Raw genomic sequence first — 18,509 nt, 5'->3', positions numbered from 1 at the left:
CCCCCACACCGCACCCCGCCCTTGCCTCGCGCTCCCGCCCCGCTCTCTCCCCCACCCCCACCTCGCGCTCCCACCCCGCTCTCTCTCCCCCCCCCCCCATCCCCCACCGCCCCCGCTAACCACAACCTCCCACCGTCCGCTACAAGTCTCCTGGCTGCCTCAAAATACCACCCCCTCAACCCCACACGCCGCCTGCCCTCCCCCTGTTCCCCCCCCACCCTTCCTGCTCTCCACCACCACCCCACCCCCCCACAGCCCGCGCCCCCCCCCCGCCCACTGCAACCTCCTCCGTCACACAAACCCCCGCCCGTCATACTGCCAGCCACAATACCATCACACAATTCAGTGCAGCAAGAGAAAATGATCGTATTTACCTGATAGGCGACTTCATACAAACAGCCGTCCTTGCCAGCCAGGAATATGCGTCCAGTGTCTGTGGCAGTGACTGCCAGGAGGTAAGTGTTGTCTGTGGGAATGGAGTACAGCGGGTCTGGCAGGAGCTGCATACCTCCACACAAGCTGTCATTCAAGATTCCCAGACCTTGGGAAAAGAGCAATAGGATTAGTGCACTCTCTCAAACCTCACTCCACCCACACAAAGCCAGACTGACAACTCAGGCCAAATACTCAGTCCCTGATTTCCACAGAGTTCCTGCTCCTGATTACTGCCCAGTGATCCCTGGGTTAGAGAGAGGGGAAATCAGCCAGGATCCCTGTTCCTGATCACTGTCCAGTGACCCCTGGGTTAGAGAGAGGGGAAATCAGCCAGGATCCCTGTTCCTGATCACTGTCCAGTGACCCCTGGGTTAGAGAGAGGGGAAATCAGCCAGGGTTCCTGCTCCTGATCACTGCCTAGTGACCCTTGGGTTAGAGAGAGGGGAAATCAGCCAGGGTTCCTGCTCCTGATCACTGCCTAGTGACCCCTGGGTTAGAGAGAGGGGAAATCAGCCAGGGTTCCTGCTCCTGATCACTGCCCAGTGACCCCTGCGTTAGAGAGAGAGGGGGAAATCAGCCAGGGTTCCTGCTCCTGATCACTGCCTAGTGACCCCTGGGTTAGAGAGAGGGGAAATCAGCCAGGGTTCCTGCTCCTGATCACTGCCTAGTGACCCCTGGGTTAGAGAGAGGGGAAATCAGCCAGGGTTCCTGCTCCTGATCACTGCCCAGTGACCCCTGGGTTAGAGAGAGAGGGGGAAATCAGCCAGGGTTCCTGCTCCTGATCACTGCCCAGTGACCCCTGCGTTAGAGAGAGAGGGGGAAATCAGCCAGGATCCTTGTTCCTGATCACTGCCCAGTGATCCCTGGGTTAGAGAGAGAGAGAGAGGGGAAATCAGCCAGGGTTCCTGCTCCTGATCACTGCCCAGTGACCCCTGCGTTAGAGAGAGAGGGGGAAATCAGCCAGGATCCTTGTTCCTGATCACTGCCCAGTGATCCCTGGGTTAGAGAGAGAGAGAGAGGGGAAATCAGCCAGGGTTCCTGCTCCTGATCACTTGTCATAAGAACATAAGAAATAGGAGCAGGGGTAGGCCATACGGCCCCTCGAGCCTGCTCCGCCATTTAATATGATCGTGGCTGATCTGATCATGGACTCAGCTCCACTTCCCTGCCCGCTCCCCATAACCCTTCACTCCCTTATTGCTCAAAAATTTGCCTATCTCCGCCTTAAATATATTCAGTGACCCAGCCTCCACAGCTCTCTGGGGCAGAGAATTCCACATATTTACCACCTCAGGCAAGAAATTCCTCCTCATCTCAGTTTTAAATCGGCGGATCCTTATTCTGAGATTTTGGGCCCAAGTTTCCACACAATAAAAAACGGGCGCCCCTCTGAAAACGGCGCCGGAAAAAAACGCGCGATTCTGGAGCGCCCTGCAGCTCCTTGTCTGTTTGGCGTGGCGCCCAGGGGGGGGAGCCAACACTCGCGCCGATTTTGTAAGTGGGAGGGGGCGGGTACTATTTAAATTAGTTTTTTTCCTGCTGGCAACGATGCGCGTGCGCGTTGGAGCGTTGGCACACGCGCAGTGTGAAGGAAACATCGGCACTCGGCCATTTTTGTAGTTCTTTGTAGCTGTTTAATTTTTGAACATTTTTTAATAAAAGCACATTGCCATCAGCACCTCAGCACTGAGGCTTCCTGCAGCAGTGAGAAGGTGCAGGAAGCCTCAGAAAGTTGAGGCAGTCGTTTCCCGACGACCCCCACCTTTTGCCGACGGGAAATGGCTCCTCAATTTCTGAGGCTTCCTGCAGCCTTCTGTCCTTCCCTCCCTCCCGGCGTCTGGAACGGCTTCCTTCCTTCCCCCCCCCCCCCCGCCCCCCCCCCCCCACCCTCTGTTTTCTGTTAGTTAGCCAATCCTCTATCCATGCTAATATATTTACCCCCAACCCCGTGAACTTTTATCTTGTGCAGTAACCTTTTATGTGGCACCTTATCGAATGCCTTCTGGAAACCCAAATACACCACATCCACTGGTTCCCCTTTATCCACCCTGTTCATTACATCCTTAAAGAACTCCAGCAAATTTGTCAAACATGATTTCCCTTTCATAAAACCATGCTGACTCTGTTTGATTGAATTATGCTTTTCCAAATGTCCTGCTACTGCTTCCTTCATAATGGACTCCAGCATTTTCCCAACCACAGATGTTAGGCTAACTGGTCTCTAGTTTCCTGCTTTGTCTGCCTCCTTTTTTTCAATAGGGATGTTACATTTGCAGTTTTCCAATCTGCTGGGACCTCCCCAGAATCCAGGGAATTTTGGTAGATTACAACCAATGCATCCACTATCCCTGCAGCCACTTCTTTTAAGACCCTTGGATGGAAGCCGTCAGGTCCAGGGGACTTGTCCACCTTTAGTCCCATTATTTTACCAAGTACTATTTCATTAATGATAGTAATTGTATTAAGTTCCTCCCTCCCTATAGCCCCTTGATTATCTATTATTGGGATGTTCTTAGTGTCTTCTACCATGAAGACCGATAAAAAATACTTGTTCCAACGTCTCTGCCATTTCCCTGTTCCCCATTATTAATTCCCCAGTCTCATCCTCCATGGGACCAACATTTACTTTAGCCACTTTTTTCCTTTTTATGTACTTGTAGGAACTCTTACTATCTGTTTTTATATTTCGTGTTAGTTTATTTTCATAATTTATTTTCCCCCTCTATTATTTTTTTAGTCGTTCTTTGCTGGCTTTTAAAAGATTCCCAATCCTCTGGCCTCTCACTAGTCTTGGCCACATTGTATGCCCGTGTTTTCAATTTGATACCCTCCCTTATTTCCTTATTTAGCCACGGATGGTTACCCTTCTCTCAGTCTTTCCTTCTCATTGGGATATATTTTTGTTGCGAGTTATGAAATATCTTTCAATGTCTGCCACTGCTCATCAACCGTCGCAGTGCGGATTTCGTCCCCTCCGGGGCACAACGGACCATGATTTTTGCAGCGCAACAGCTGCAGGAAAAATGCAGGGAACAGCGCCAGTCCCAAGACATGGCCTTCTTCGACCTTACAAAGGCCTTCGACACTGTCAACCGAGGGTCGTGGAGAGTCTTCCGCCGTTTCGGATGCCCCCAAAAGTACGTCACCATCCTTCACCTGCTCCACGATGACATGCAGGCCGTGATCCTTACCAACGGATCCATCACAGACCCAATTCACGTCCTGACCGGGGTCAAACAGGGCTGTGTCATTGCCCCAACCCTCTTCTCAATCTTCCTCGCTGCCATGCTCCACCTACCTCACAGTTGATTAGCTCCACTCCAGCGGGGAGCTTAACTACAGAACCAGTGGGAAGCTGTTCAACCTTCGTCGTCTCCAGGCCAGGTCCAAGACCACTCCAACCTCTGTCGTTGAGCTACAGTACGCGGACGACGCCTGCGTCTGTGCACACACAGAGGCTGACCTCCAGGACATAGTCGATGTATTTACCGAGGCGTATGAAAGCATGGGCCTTACACTAAACATTAGTAAGACAAAGGTCCTCTACCAACCTGTCCTCACCGCACAGCACTGCCCCCAAACATCAAGATCCACGGCGTGGCCCTGGACACCGTGGATTACTTCCCCTATCTCGGGAGCTCCCATCAACAAGAGCAGGCATTGACGATGAGATCCAACACTGCCTCCAGTGCGCCAATGCAGCCTTCGGCCGCCTGAGGAAAAGTATGTTCGAAGACCAAGCCCTCAAATCTACCACCAAGCTCGTGGTCTACAGGGCTGTAGTGATACCCGCCCTCCTGTATGGCTCAGAGACATGGACCATGTACAGTAGACACCTCAAGTCGCTGGAGAAATACCACCAACGATGTCTCCGCAAGATCCTACAAATCCCCTGGGAGGACAGATGCACCAACATTAGCGTCCTCGACCAGGCCAACATCCCCAGCAGTGAAGCACTGACCACACTCGATCAGCTCCACTGGGCAGGCCACATTGTTCACATGTCAGACACAAGACTCCCAAAACAAGCGCTCTACTCGGAACTCCTTCACGGCAAACAAGTCAAAGGTGGGCAGAGGAAACGTTACAGGGACACCCTCAAAGCCTCTCTGATAAAGAGCAACATTCCCCACCGACACTTGGGAGTCCCTGGCCAAAGATCGCCCTAAGTGGAGGAAGTGCATCCAGGAGTGCGCTGAGCACCTCGAGTCTCATCGCCGAGAGCATGCAGAAATCAAGCGCAAGCAGCTGAAGGAGCGTGCGGCAAACCTGTCCCACCCTCCCCTTCCCTCAACCACTGTCTGTCTCACCTGTGACAGGGACTGTGGTTCTTGTATTGGACTGTTCAGCCACCTAGGGACTCATTTTAAGAGTGGAAGCAAGTCTTCCTCGATTCCAAGGGACTGCCTGTGATGATTACTTTAATCTATTTTCCCAGTCCACTTTAGCCAACTCTGCCCTCTTTGTCGTCTACTTTATTTAAACTTTGGACACTAGTTCGGGTAACCCTCAATCCAACTTTCTCACCCTCCAACTGAATTTGAAATACAACCAAGTTATGGTCACTCATTCCGAGAGGATCTTTTACTCGGAGATCGTTTATTAATCCTGTCTCATTACACAGTACCAGATCTAAGATAGCCTGCCCCTGGTTGGTTCCCAACGTACTGTTCAAGGAAACTATCCCGGATACACTCCATGAACTCTTCCTCAAGGCTACCCTGGTCAATTTGCTTTGTCCATTCAATATGAAGGTTAAAATCGCCCATGATTATTGCCATTCCTTCATTACAAGCCTCCATTGTTTCTTGATTTATGCTCCATCCAACAGTGTAGCTACTGTTAGGGGGCCTATAGACTACACCCACCAGCGACTTTTTCCCTTATTGTTCCTTAACTCCACCCAAACTGATACAACATCTCGATCCTCTGAGTCAATATCGTTTCTCACTAACGCACTGATCCCATCCTTTATTAACAGAGCTGCCCCACCTCCTTTTCCTTTCTGTCTGTCCTTCCGAATTGTCAAATACCCCTGAATATTCAGTTCCCAGCCTTGGTCACCTTGTAACCACGTCTCTGTACTGGCTCTCACATCATACCCATTTGTATCTGTTTGTGCCGTCAACTCATCTATTTTGTTACAAATGCTGCGTGTGTTCAGATAAAGAGCTTTTAAATTTGTTTTTTGTACCATTTTTTCCTGCTTTGACCCCACTGTCTGATTCACCTTTATGTTTATACTGCCCCTTTCTGGCACGCTCTGGTTTTCCTTTCCCAGTTCTATCCTGCTCTATTGCCTTCTCCGTTTTCTTTGACTTTTTAAATGTTTGCTCACCTGAACTTCTCACCAATTGGTTTAAAGCCCTCTCTGCGGTGCTAGCCATTCAATTTGCCAGGACCCTAGTCCCAGCACGGTCTAAGTGGAGCCTGTCCCCACGGAACAGCTCCCCTCTTACCCCAGTACTGGCGCCAGTTCCCCAGGAACCAAATGCCATTGCTCCCATCTGTCATTGACCCCTGGGTTAGAGAGAGAGGGGAAATCAGCCAAGGTTCCTGCTCCTGATCACTGGCCTGTGATAGCTGGGTTAGAGAGAGGGGAAATCAGCCAGGGTTCCTGCTCCTGATCACTGTCCAGTGACCCCTGGGTTAGAGAGAGGGAAATCAGCCAGGGTTCCTGCACCTGATCACTGCCCAGTGACCCCTGGGTTAGAGAGAGGGGAAATCAGCCAAGGTTCCTGCTCCTGATCACTGTCCAGTGATAGCTGGGTTAGAGAGAGGGGAAATCAGCCAGGGTTCCTGCTCCTGATCACTGCCCAGTGACCCCTGGGTTAGAGAGAGAGGGGAAATCAGCCAGGGTTCCTGCACCTGATCACTGCCCAGTGACCCCTGGGTTAGAGAGAGGGGAAATCAGCCAGGGTTCCTGCTCCTGATGACTGCCCAGTGATAGCTGGGTTAGAGAGAGGGGAAATCAGCCAGGGTTCCTGCTCCTGATCACTGTCAGTGACCCCTGGGTTAGAGAGAGGGGAAATCAGCCAGGGTTCCTGCTCCTGATCACTGTCAGTGACCCCTGGGTTAGAGAGAGGGGAAATCAGCCAGGGTTCCTGCTCCTGATCACTGCCCAGTGACTCCTGGGTTAGAGAGAGAGGAAATCAGCCAGGGTTCCTGCTCCTGATCACTGCCCAGTGACCCCTGGGTTAGAGAGAGAGGGGAAATCAGCCAGGGTTCCTGCTCCTGATCACTGCCCAGTGACCCCTGGGTTAGAGAGAGGGGAAATCAGCCAGGGTTCCTGCTCCTGATCACTGCCCAGTGACCCCTGGGTTAGAGAGAGAGGGGAAATCAGCCAGGGTTCCTGCTCCTGATCACTGCCCAGTGACCCCTGGGTTAGAGAGAGAGGGGAAATCAGCCAGGGTTCCTGCTCCTGATCACTGCCCAGTGACCCCTGGGTTAGAGAGAGAGGGGAAATCAGCCAGGGTTCCTGCTCCTGATCACTGCCCAGTGACGCCTGGGATAGAGAGAGGGAAATCAGCCAGGGTTCCTGCTCCTGATCACTGCCCACTGACCCCTGGGTTAGAGAGAGGGGAAATCAGCCAGGGTTCCTGCTCCTGATCACTGCCCAGTGACCCCTGGGATAGAGAGAGATGGGAAATCAGCCAGGGTCCTGCCCGTCGGATGCAGCTTCCCACTTCACCGGACATTGGGTACCCGCCCACCGCCGGTTCACAGACCCCCACAGCGAGCCCTGTACCTGTCTGTGAGTTGGTGAAGCTGACGCCCAGGATCACGATGTCGACAGGAGTGGTCAGTACAAGCAGCTGTCGGATGTGAGGCTGGAATATCCCTACAACCAGAAAGTTGGATTCATGTTGGAAGAGTTCGACAGAGTCACGGAACACAAAGCCAGGGACAGACACACAGCCACAACGTCCAGCAGTGTCCGGCACATCGATCGGTCAGTGTGTCCCGAGCGGTGTGCCGTACATCGATCGGTCAGTGTGTCCCGAGCGGTGTCCGGTACATCGATCGGTCAGTGTGTCCCGAGCGGTGTGCCGTACATCGATCGGTCAGTGTGTCCCGAGCGGTGTCCGGTACATCGATCGGTCAGTGTGTCCCGAGCGGTGTCCGGTACATCGATCGGTCAGTATGTCCCGAGTGGTGTCCGGTACATCGATCGGTCAGTGTGTCCCGAGCGGTGTCCGGTACATCGATTGGTGTGTCTCGAGCCGTGTCCTGTACATCGATCGGTCAGTGTGTCCCGAGCGGTGTACCGTACATCGATCGGTCAGTGTGTCCCGAGGCATGTCCGGTACATCGATCGGTCAGTGTGTCTCGAGCCGTGTCCGGTACATCGATCGGTCAGTGTGTCCCGAGCGGTATCCGGTACGTCGATCGGTCAGTGTGTCCCGAGCGGTGTCCGGTACATCGATCGGTCAGTGTCCCCCGAGCGGTGTCCGGTACGTCGATCGGTCAGTGTGTCCCGAGCGGTGTCCGGTACGTCGATCGGTCAATGTGTCCCGAGTGGTGTCCCGTACATCGATCAGTCAGTGTGTCCCGAGCGGTGTCCCGTACATCGATCGGTCAGTGTGTCCCGAGCGGTGTCCCGTACATCGATCGGTCAGTGTGTCCCGAGCGGTGTCCCGTACATCGATCAGTCAGTGTGTCCCGAGCGGTGTCCCGTACATCGATCGGTCAGTGTGTCCCGAGCGGTGTCCCGTACGTCGAACGGTCAGTGTGTCCCGAGCGGTGTCCCGTACGTCGATCAGTGTCCCGTACATCGATCGGTCAGTGTGTCCCGAGCAGTGTCCGGTACGTCGATCGATCCGTGTGTCCCGAGCGGTGTCCTGTACATCGATTGGTCAGTGTGTCCCGAGCGGTGTCCCGTACATCGATCGTTCAGTGTGTCCCGAGGCATGTCCGGTACGTCGATCGGTCAGTGTGTCCCGAGCGGTGTCCGGTACATCGATTGGTCAGTGTGTCCCGAGCGGTGTCCCGTACATCGATCGGTCAGTGTGTCCCGTACATTGATCGGTCAGTGTGTCCCGAGCCGTGTCCCGTTCATCGATCGGTCAGTGTGTCCCGAGCCGTGTCCCGTACATCGATCGTTCAGTGTGTCCCGAGGCATGTCCGGTACGTCGATCGGTCAGTGTGTCCCGAGCGGTGTCCGGTACATCGATCGATCAGTGTGTCCCGAGTGGTGTCCGGTACATCGATCGATCCGTGTGTCCCGAGAGGTGTCTGGTACATCGATCGGTCAGTGTGTCCCGAGCGGTGTCCGGTACATCGATCGGTCAGTGCGTCCCGAGCGGTGTCCGGTACATCGATTGGTCAGTGTGTCCCGAGCCGTGTCCCGTACATCGATCGGTCAGTGTGTCCCGAGCGGTGTCCCGTACGTCGATCGGTCAGTGTGTCCTGAGCCGTGTCCGGTACATCGATCGGTCAGTGTGTCCCGAGTCGTGTCCGGTACATCGATCGGTCAGTGTGTCCAGAGCCGTGTCCGGTACATCGATTGGACAGTGTGTCCCGAGCCGTGTCCCGTACATCGATCAGTGTGTCCCGAGCGGTGTCCCGTACATCGATCAGTGTGTCCCGAGCAGTGTCCGGTACGTCGATCGGTCAGTGTGTCCAGAGCCGTGTCCGGTACATCGATCGGACAGTGTGTCCTGAGCGGTGTCCCGTACATCGATCAGTGTGTCCCGAGCAGTGTCCGGTACGTCGATCGGTCAGTGTGTCCCGAGCGGTGTCCCGTACATCGATCGGTCAGTGTGTCCCGAGCGGTGTCCTGTACATCGATCGGTCAGTGTGTCCCGAGCGGTGTCCTGTACATTGATCGGTCAGTGTGTCCCGAGTGGTGTCCGGTACGTTGATCGGTCAGTGTGTCCCGAGCCGTGTCCGGTACGTCGATCGGTCAGTGTGTCCAGAGCGGTGTCCGGTACGTCGATCGGTCAGTGGGTCCCGAGCGGTCTCCGGTACGTCGATCGATCAGTGTGTCCAGTGCAGTGTCCCGTACGTCGATCGGTCAGTGTGTCCCGAGCGGTCTCCGGTACTTCGATCGGTCAGTGTGTCCCGAGCGGTGTCCGGTACTTCGATCGGTCAGTGTCCCGAGCGGTGTCCGGTACATCGATCGGTCAGTGTGTCCCGAACCGTGTCCCATACGTCGATTGGTCAGTGTGTCCCGAGCGATGTCCGGCACATCGAACGGTCAGTGTGTCCCGAGCGATGTCCGGTACTTCGATCGGTCAGTGTGTCCCGAGTGGTGTCCGGTACGTCGATCGGTCAGTGTGTCCCGAGCAGTGTCCTGTACGTCGATTGGTCAGTGTGTCCCGAGCAGTGTCCGGTACATCGATCGGTCAGTGTGTCACGAGCGGTGTCCCGTACATCGATCGGTCAGTGTGTCCCGAGCGGTGTACGGTACATCGATCGGTCAGTGTGTCCCGAGCGGTGTCCGGTACTTCGATCGGTCAGTGTGTCCCGAGCGGTGTTCGGTCCGTCGATCGGTCAGTGTGTCCCGAGCCGTGTCCCGTACGTCGATCGGTCAGTGTGTCCCGAGCCGCATCCCATACATCGATCAGTGTGTCCCGAGCCGTGTCCGGTACATCAATCGATCAGTGTGTCCCGAGCGGTGTCCCATACATCGATCGGTCAGTGTGTCCCGATTGTGTCCCGTACATCGATCGGTCAGTGTGCCCCGAGCGGTGTCCCGTACATCGATCGGTCACTGTGCCCCGAGCGGTGTCCCGTACATCGATCGGTCAGTGTGTACGATTGTGTCCCGTACATCGATCGGTCAGTGTGTACCGATTGTGTCCAGTACATCGATCGGTCAGTGTGTCCCGAGCCGTGTCCCGTACGTCGATCGGTCAGTGTGTACCGATTGTGTCCCGTACATCGATCGGTCAGTGTGTCCCGATTGTGTCCCGTACATCGATCGGTCACTGTGCCCCGAGCGGTGTCCCGTACATCGATCGGTCAGTGTGTACGATTGTGTCCCGTACATCGATCGGTCAGTGTGTACCGATTGTGTCCAGTACATCGATCGGTCAGTGTGTCCCGAGCCGTGTCCCGTACATCGATCGGTCAGTGTGTCCCGAGCCGTGTCCCGTACATCGATCGGTCAGTGTGTCCCGAGCCGTGTCCCGTACATCGATCGGTCAGTGCGTCCAGTACATCGATCGGCCAGTGTGTCCCGAGCGGTGTCCCGTACATCGATCGGTCAGTGTGCCCCGATCGGTGTCCGGTACATCGATCGGTCAGTGTGTCCCGAACATCGATCGATCAGTGTGTCCCGAGGGTGTCCCGTACATCGATCGGTCAGTGTGTCCCGAGCCGTGTCCCGTACATCAATCGGTCAGTGTGTCCAGTACATCGATCGGTCCAGTGTGTCCCGAGCCGTGTCCCGTACATCGATCGGTCAGTGTGCCCCGATCGGTCAGTGTGTCCCGAACATCGATCGATCAGTGTGTCCCGAGGGTGTCCCGTACATCGATCGGTCAGTGTGTCCCGAGCGCTGTCCCGTACATCGATCGGTCAGTGTGCCCCGAGAGGTGTCCCGTACATCGATCGCTCAGTGTGTCCCGCACATCGATCGGTCAGTGTGCCCCGAGCGGTGTCCGGTACGTCGATCGGTCAGTGTGTCCCGAGCGGTGTCCCGTACATCGATCGGTCAGTGTGCCCCGAGCGGTGTCCCGTACATCGATCGGTTAGTGTTCACCGAGCGGTGTCCGGTACATCGATCGGTCAGTGTGTACCGATTGTGTCCCGTACATCGATCGGTCAGTGTGTACCGATTGTGTCCCGTACATCGATCGGTCAGTGTGCCCCGAGCGGTGTCCGGTACATCGATCGGTCAGTGTGTCCCGAGCCGTGTCCCGTACATCGATCGGTCAGTGTGTACCGATTGTGTCCCGTACATCGATCGGTCAGTGTGTACCGATTGTGTCCCGTACATCGATCGGTCAGTGTGCCCCGAGCGGTGTCCGGTACATCGATCGGTCAGTGTGTCCCGAGCCGTGTCCCGTACATCGATCGGTCAGTGTGTCCAGTACATCGATCGGTCAGTGTGTCCCGAGCGGTGTCCGGTACATCGATCGGTCAGTGTGCCCCGAGCGGTGTCCGGTACATCGATCGGTCAGTGTGTCCCGAGCCGTGTCCCGTACATCGATCGGTCAGTGTGTCCAGTACATCGATCGGTCAGTGTGTCCCGAGCGGTGTCCGGTACATCGATCGGTCAGTGTGCCCCGATCGGTGTCCCGTACATCGATCAGTCAGTGTGTCCCGAGCGGTGTCCCGTACATCGATCGGTCAGTGTGTCCCGTACATCGATCGGTCAGTGTGTCCCGAGCGGTGTCCCGTACATCGATCGGTCAGTGTGTCCCGAGCGGTGTCCCGTACATCGATCGGTCAGTGTGTCCCGTACATCGATCGGTCAGTGTGTCCCGAACCGTGTCCCATACGTCGATCGGTCAGTGTGTCCCGAGCGGTGTCCTGTACATCGATCGGTCAATGTGTCCCGAGCCGTGGCCGGTACATCGATCGGTGTGTCCCGAGCCGTGTCCGGTACATCGATCGATCAGTATGTCCCGAGCCGTGTCCGGTACATCGATCGGTCAGTGTGTCCCAAGCAGTGTCCTGTACGTCGATCGGTCAGTGTGTCCAGAGCAGTGTCCGGTACATCGATCGGTCAGTGTGTCCCAAGCAGTGTCCTGTACGTCGATCGGTCAGTGTGTCTCGAGTGGTGTCCGGTACGTCGATCGGTCAGTGTGCCCCAAGCAGTGTCCTGTACGTCGATCGGTCAGTGTGTCCAGAGCAGTGTCCGGTACATCGATCGGTCAGTGTGTCCCGAGCGGTGTCCCGTACATCGATTGGTCAGTGTGTCCCGAGTGGTGTCCGGTACATCGATCGGTCAGTGTGTCCCGAGCGGTGTCCGGTACTTCGATCGGTCAGTGTGTCCCGAGCGGTGTCCGGTCCGTCGATCGGTCAGTGTGTCCCGAGCCGTGTCCCGTACGTCGATCGGTCAGTGTGTTCCGAGCCGCGTCCCATACATCGATCAGTGTGTCCCGAGCCGTGTCCGGTACATCAATCGATCAGTGTGTCCCGAGCGGTGTCCCGTACATCGATCGGTCAGTGTGTACCGATTGTGTCCCGTACATCAATCGATCAGTGTGTCCCGAGCCGTGTCCCGTACATCGATCGGTCAGTGTGTACCGATTGTGTCCCGTACATCGATCGGTCAGTGTGCCCCGAGCGGTGTCCCGTACTTCGATCGGTCAGTGTGTACCGATTGTGTCCCGTACATCGATCGGTCAGTGTGTACCGATTGTGTCCCGTACATCGATCGGTCAGTGTGCCCCGAGCGGTGTCCGGTACATCGATCGGTCAGTGTGTCCCGAGCCGTGTCCCGTACATCGATCGGTCAGTGTGTCCAGTACATCGATCGGTCAGTGTGTCCCGAGCGGTGTCCCGTACATCGATCGGTCAGTGTGCCCCGAGCGGTGTCCCGTACATCGATCGGTCAGTGTGTACTGATTGTGTCCCGTACATCGATCGGTCAGTGTGTCCCGAGCGGTGTCCCGTACATCGATCGGTCAGTGTGTCCCGAGCGGTGTCCCGTACATCGATTGGTCAGTGTGCCCCGATCGGTGTCCGGTACATCGATCGGTCAGTGTGTCCCGAACATCGATCGATCAGTGTGTCCCGAGCGGTGTCCCGTACATCGATCGGTCAGTGTGTCCCGAGCGGTGTCCCGTACATCGATCGGTCAGTGTGTCCCGTACATCGATCGGTCAGTGTGCCCCGAGCGGTGTCCCGTACATCGATCGGTCAGTGTCCCGCACATCGATCGGTCAGTGTGCCCCGAGCGGTGTCCGGTACGTCGATCGGTCAGTGTGCCCCGAGCGGTGTCCCGTACATCGATCGGTCAGTGTTCACCGAGCGGTGTCCCGTACATCGATCGGTCAGTGTGTACCGATTGTGTCCCGTACATCGATCGGTCAGTGTGTACCGATTGTGTCCCGTACATCGATCGGTCAGTGTGCCCCGAGCGGTGTCCGGTACATCGATCGGTCAGTGTGTCCCGAGCCGTGTCCCGTACATCGATCGGTCAGTGTGTCCAGTACATCGATCGGTCAGTGTGTCCCGAGCGGTGTCCGGTACATCGATCGGTCAGTGTGCCCCGATCGGTGTCCGGTACATCGATCGGTCAGTGTGCCCCGAGCGGTGTCCGGTACATCGATCGGTCAGTGTGTCCCGAGCCGTGTCCCGTACATCGATCGGTCAGTGTGCCCCGAGCGGTGTCCGGTACATCGATCGGTCAGTGTGTCCCGAGCCGTGTCCCGTACATCGATCGGTCAGTGTGTCCAGTACATCGATCGGTCAGTGTGTCCCGAGCGGTGTCCGGTACATCGATCGGTCAGTGTGCCCCGATCGGTGTCCCGTACATCGATCAGTCAGTGTGTCCCGAGCGGTGTCCCGTACATCGATCGGTCAGTGTGTCCCGTACATCGATCGGTCAGTGTGTCCCGAGCGGTGTCCCGTACATCGATTGGTCAGTGTGTCCCGAGCGGTGTCCGGTACATCGATCGGTCAGTGTGTCCCGAGCGGTGTCCGGTACTTCGATCGGTCAGTGTGTCCCGAGCGGTGTCCGGTCCGTCGATCGGTCAGTGTGTCCCGAGCCGTGTCCCGTACGTCGATCGGTCAGTGTGTTCCGAGCCGCGTCCCATACATCGATCAGTGTGTCCCGAGCCGTGTCCGGTACATCAATCGATCAGTGTGTCCCGAGCGGTGTCCCGTACATCGATCGGTCAGTGTGTACCGATTGTGTCCCGTACATCGATCGGTCAGTGTGCCCCGAGCGGAGTCCCGTACATCGATCGGTCAGTGTGTCCCGATTGTGTCCCGTACATCGATCGGTCAGTGTGCCCCGAGCGGTGTCCCGTACTTCGATCGGTCAGTGTGCCCCGAGCGGTGTCCGGTACATCGATCGGTCAGTGTGTCCCGAGCCGTGTCCCGTACATCGATCGGTCAGTGTGTCCAGTACATCGATCGGTCAGTGTGTCCCGAGCGGTGTCCCGTACATCGATCGGTCAGTGTGCCCCGAGCGGTGTCCCGTACATCGATCGGTCAGTGTGCCCCGAGCGGTGTCCCGTACATCGATCGGTCAGTGTGTACCGATTGTGTCCCGTACATCGATCGGTCAGTGTGCCCCGAGCGGTGTCCGGTACATCGATCGGTCAGTGTGTCCCGAGCCGTGTCCTGTACATCGATCGGTCAGTGTGTCCCGAGCGGTGTCCCGTACATCGATCGGTCAGTGTGCCCCGATCGGTGTCCGGTACATCGATCGGTCAGTGTGTCCCGAACATCGATCGATCAGTGTGTCCCGAGCGGTGTCCCGTACATCGATCGGTCAGTGTGTCCCGAGCGGTGTCCCGTACATCGATCGGTCAGTGTGTCCCGTACATCGATCGGTCAGTGTGCCCCGAGCGGTGTCCCGTACATCGATCGGTTAGTGTCCCGCACATCGATCGGTCAGTGTGCCCCGAGCGGTGTCCGGTACGTCGATCGGTCAGTGTGTCCCGAGCGGTGTCCCGTACATCGATCGGTCAGTGTGCCCCGAGCGGTGTCCCGTACATCGATCGGTCAGTGTTCACCGAGCGGTGTCCCGTACATCGATCGGTCAGTGTGTACCGATTGTGTCCCGTACATCGATCGGTCAGTGTGTACCGATTGTGTCCCGTACATCGATCGGTCAGTGTGTACCGATTGTGTCCCGTACATCGATCGGTCAGTGTGTACCGATTGTGTCCCGTACATCGATCGGTCAGTGTGTACCGATTGTGTCCCGTACATCGATCGGTCAGTGTGCCCCGAGCGGTGTCCGGTACATCGATCGGTCAGTGTGTCCCGAGCCGTGTCCCGTACATCGATCGGTCAGTGTGCCCAGTACATCGATCGGTCAGTGTGTCCCGAGCGGTGTCCGGTACATCGATCGGTCAGTGTGCCCCGATCGGTGTCCGGTACATCGATCGGTCAGTGTGCCCCGAGCGGTGTCCGGTACATCGATCGGTCAGTGTGTCCCGAGCCGTGTCCCGTACATCGATCGGTCAGTGTGTCCAGTACATCGATCGGTCAGTGTGTCCCGAGCGGTGTCCGGTACATCGATCGGTCAGTGTGCCCCGATCGGTGTCCCGTACATCGATCAGTCAGTGTGTCCCGAGCGGTGTCCCGTACATCGATCGGTCAGTGTGTCCCGTACATCGATCGGTCAGTGTGTCCCGAGCGGTGTCCCGTACATCGATCGGTCAGTGTGTCCCGTACATCGATCGGTCAGTGTGTCCCGAACCGTGTCCCATACGTCGATCGGTCAGTGTGTCCCGAGCCGTGGCCGGTACATCGATCGGTGTGTCCCGAGCCGTGTCCGGTACATCGATCGATCAGTATGTCCCGAGCCGTGTCCGGTACATCGATCGATCAGTATGTCCCGAGCCGTGTCCGGTACATCGATCGGTCAGTGTGTCCCGAGCCGTGTCCGGTACATCGATCGATCAGTATGTCCCGAGCCGTGTCCGGTACATCGATCGGTCAGTGTGTCCCAAGCAGTGTCCTGTACGTCGATCGGTCAGTGTGTCCAGAGCAGTGTCCGGTACATCGATCGGTCAGTGTGTCCCGAGCGGTGTCCCGTACATCGATTGGTCAGTGTGTCCCGAGCGGTGTCCGGTACATCGATCGGTCAGTGTGTCCCGAGCGGTGTCCGGTACTTCGATCGGTCAGTGTGTCCCGAGCGGTGTCCGGTCCGTCGATCGGTCAGTGTGTCCCGAGCCGTGTCCCGTACGTCGATCGGTCAGTGTGTTCCGAGCCGCGTCCCATACATCGATCAGTGTGTCCCGAGCCGTGTCCGGTACATCAATCGATCAGTGTGTCCCGAGCGGTGTCCCATACATCGATCGGTCAGTGTGTCCCGATTGTGTCCCGTACATCGATCGGTCAGTGTGCCCCGAGCGGAGTCCCGTACATCGATCGGTCAGTGTGTCCCGATTGTGTCCCGTACATCGATCGGTCAGTGTGCCCCGAGCGGTGTCCCGTACTTCGATCGGTCAGTGTGTACCGATTGTGTCCCGTACATCGATCGGTCAGTGTGTACCGATTGTGTCCCGTACATCGATCGGTCAGTGTGCCCCGAGCGGTGTCCGGTACATCGATCGGTCAGTGTGTCCCGAGCCGTGTCCCGTACATCGATCGGTCAGTGTGTCCAGTACATCGATCGGTCAGTGTGTCCCGAGCGGTGTCCCGTACATCGATCGGTCAGTGTGCCCCGAGCGGTGTCCCGTACATCGATCGGTCAGTGTGTACCGATTGTGTCCCGTACATCGATCGGTCAGTGTGCCCCGAGCGGTGTCCGGTACATCGATCGGTCAGTGTGTCCCGAGCCGTGTCCTGTACATCGATCGGTCAGTGTGTCCAGTACATCGATCGGTCAGTGTGTCCCGAGCGGTGTCCCGTACATCGATCGGTCAGTGTGCCCCGATCGGTGTCCGGTACATCGATCGGTCAGTGTGTCCCGAACATCGATCGATCAGTGTGTCCCGAGCGGTGTCCCGTACATCGAGCGGTCAGTGTGTCCCGAGCGGTGTCCCGTACATCGATCGGTCAGTGTGTCCCGTACATCGATCGGTCAGTGTGCCCCGAGCGGTGTCCCGTACATCGATCGGTCAGTGTCCCGTACATCGATCGGTCAGTGTGCCCCGAGCGGTGTCCGGTACGTCGATCGGTCAGTGTGTCCCGAGCGGTGTCCCGTACATCGATCGGTCAGTGTGCCCCGAGCGGTGTCCCGTACATCGATCGGTCAGTGTGTCCCGAGCGGTGTCCCGTACATCGATCGGTCAGTGTGTCCCGTACATCGATCGGTCAGTGTGCCCCGAGCGGTGTCCCGTACATCGATCGGTCAGTGTGCCCCGAGCGGTGTCCCGTACATCGATCGGTCAGTGTGTCCCGAGCGGTGTCCCGTACATCGATCGGTCAGTGTGTCCCGAGCGGTGTCCCGTACATCGATCGGTCAGTGTGTCCCGTGCATCGATCGGTCAGTGTGCCCCGAGCGGTGTCCCGTACATCGATCGGTCAGTGTGTCCCGTGCATCGATCGGTCAGTGTGCCCCGAGCGGTGTCCCGTACATCGATCGGTCAGTGTGTCCCGTGCATCGATCGGTCAGTGTGCCCCGAGCGGTGTCCCGTACATCGATCGGTCAGTGTGTCCCGAGCGGTGTCCCGTACATCGATCGGTCAGTGTGTCCCGTACATCGATCGGTCAGTGTGTTCCGAGCGGTGTCCCGTACATCGATCGGTCAGTGTGTCCCGTACATCGATCGGTCAGTGTGCCCCGAGCGGTGTCCCGTACATCGATCGGTCAGTGTGCCCCGAGCGGTGTCCCGTACATCGATCGGTCAGTGTGCCCCGAGCGGTGTCCCGTACATCGATCGGTCAGTGTGTCCCGTACATCGATCGGTCAGTGTGCCCCGAGCGGTGTCCCGTACATCGATCGGTCAGTGTGTCCCGTACATCGATCGGTCAGTGTGCCCCGAGCGGTGTCCCGTACATCGATCGGTCAGTGTGTTCCGAGCGGTGTCCCGTACATCGATCGGTCAGTGTGCCCCGAGCGGTGTCCCGTACATCGATCGGTCAGTGTGCCCCGAGCGGTGTCCCGTACATCGATCGGTCAGTGTGCCCCGAGCGGTGTCCCGTACATCGATCGGTCAGTGTGTCCCGTACATCGATCGGTCAGTGTGCCCCGAGCGGTGTCCCGTACATCGATCGGTCAGTGCCTTGCCCAGATATAGGGACGGTGTAAAACAGACAGGACCATTGCCTGTTGTGGAGGCGGATGCACAGAATGAACTCTGACCTAAGGCACTTACCTGCTCGAGGTGTGACCAGTCCCACTGCCAGAATCGTTTCGCTCAGCCCATCAAAATAAGCCAAATCACCCCTGCAAATGAAGCAGTGAGTGAGCCACAGAGAACATAGCGTCTGGCCATTCAGCCCAACTGTCTGTGCTGCTGTTTATACCGCACACAATCCTCCTCCCTCTCA

The 18,509-nt window shown here is 57.0% G+C and overlaps 1 protein-coding gene across 1 annotated transcript in view; it reads right to left on the bottom strand.

Annotated features, from left to right (window-relative positions):
* LOC139256182 (nuclear pore complex protein Nup155-like) overlaps positions 1–18,509 on the bottom strand; it is a 123,442-nt gene that overhangs the window by 88,567 nt on the left and 16,366 nt on the right. The window contains exons 4-6 of the mRNA XM_070874128.1: positions 18,335–18,405; positions 7,184–7,276; positions 375–541 (exon numbers count right to left, since the gene is read on the bottom strand). Coding sequence (XP_070730229.1) covers positions 375–541; positions 7,184–7,276; positions 18,335–18,405 — 331 coding nt within the window. The remainder of the gene's footprint in view (positions 1–374; positions 542–7,183; positions 7,277–18,334; positions 18,406–18,509) is intronic.

Source organism: Pristiophorus japonicus, unplaced genomic scaffold (genome assembly GCF_044704955.1).
Source record: "Pristiophorus japonicus isolate sPriJap1 unplaced genomic scaffold, sPriJap1.hap1 HAP1_SCAFFOLD_688, whole genome shotgun sequence".
Classification (NCBI taxonomy): Eukaryota; Metazoa; Chordata; class Chondrichthyes; family Pristiophoridae; genus Pristiophorus; species Pristiophorus japonicus.
Note: the sequence above shows the minus strand (reverse complement) of the source record. Positions and strands in the feature narration are given on the sequence as shown.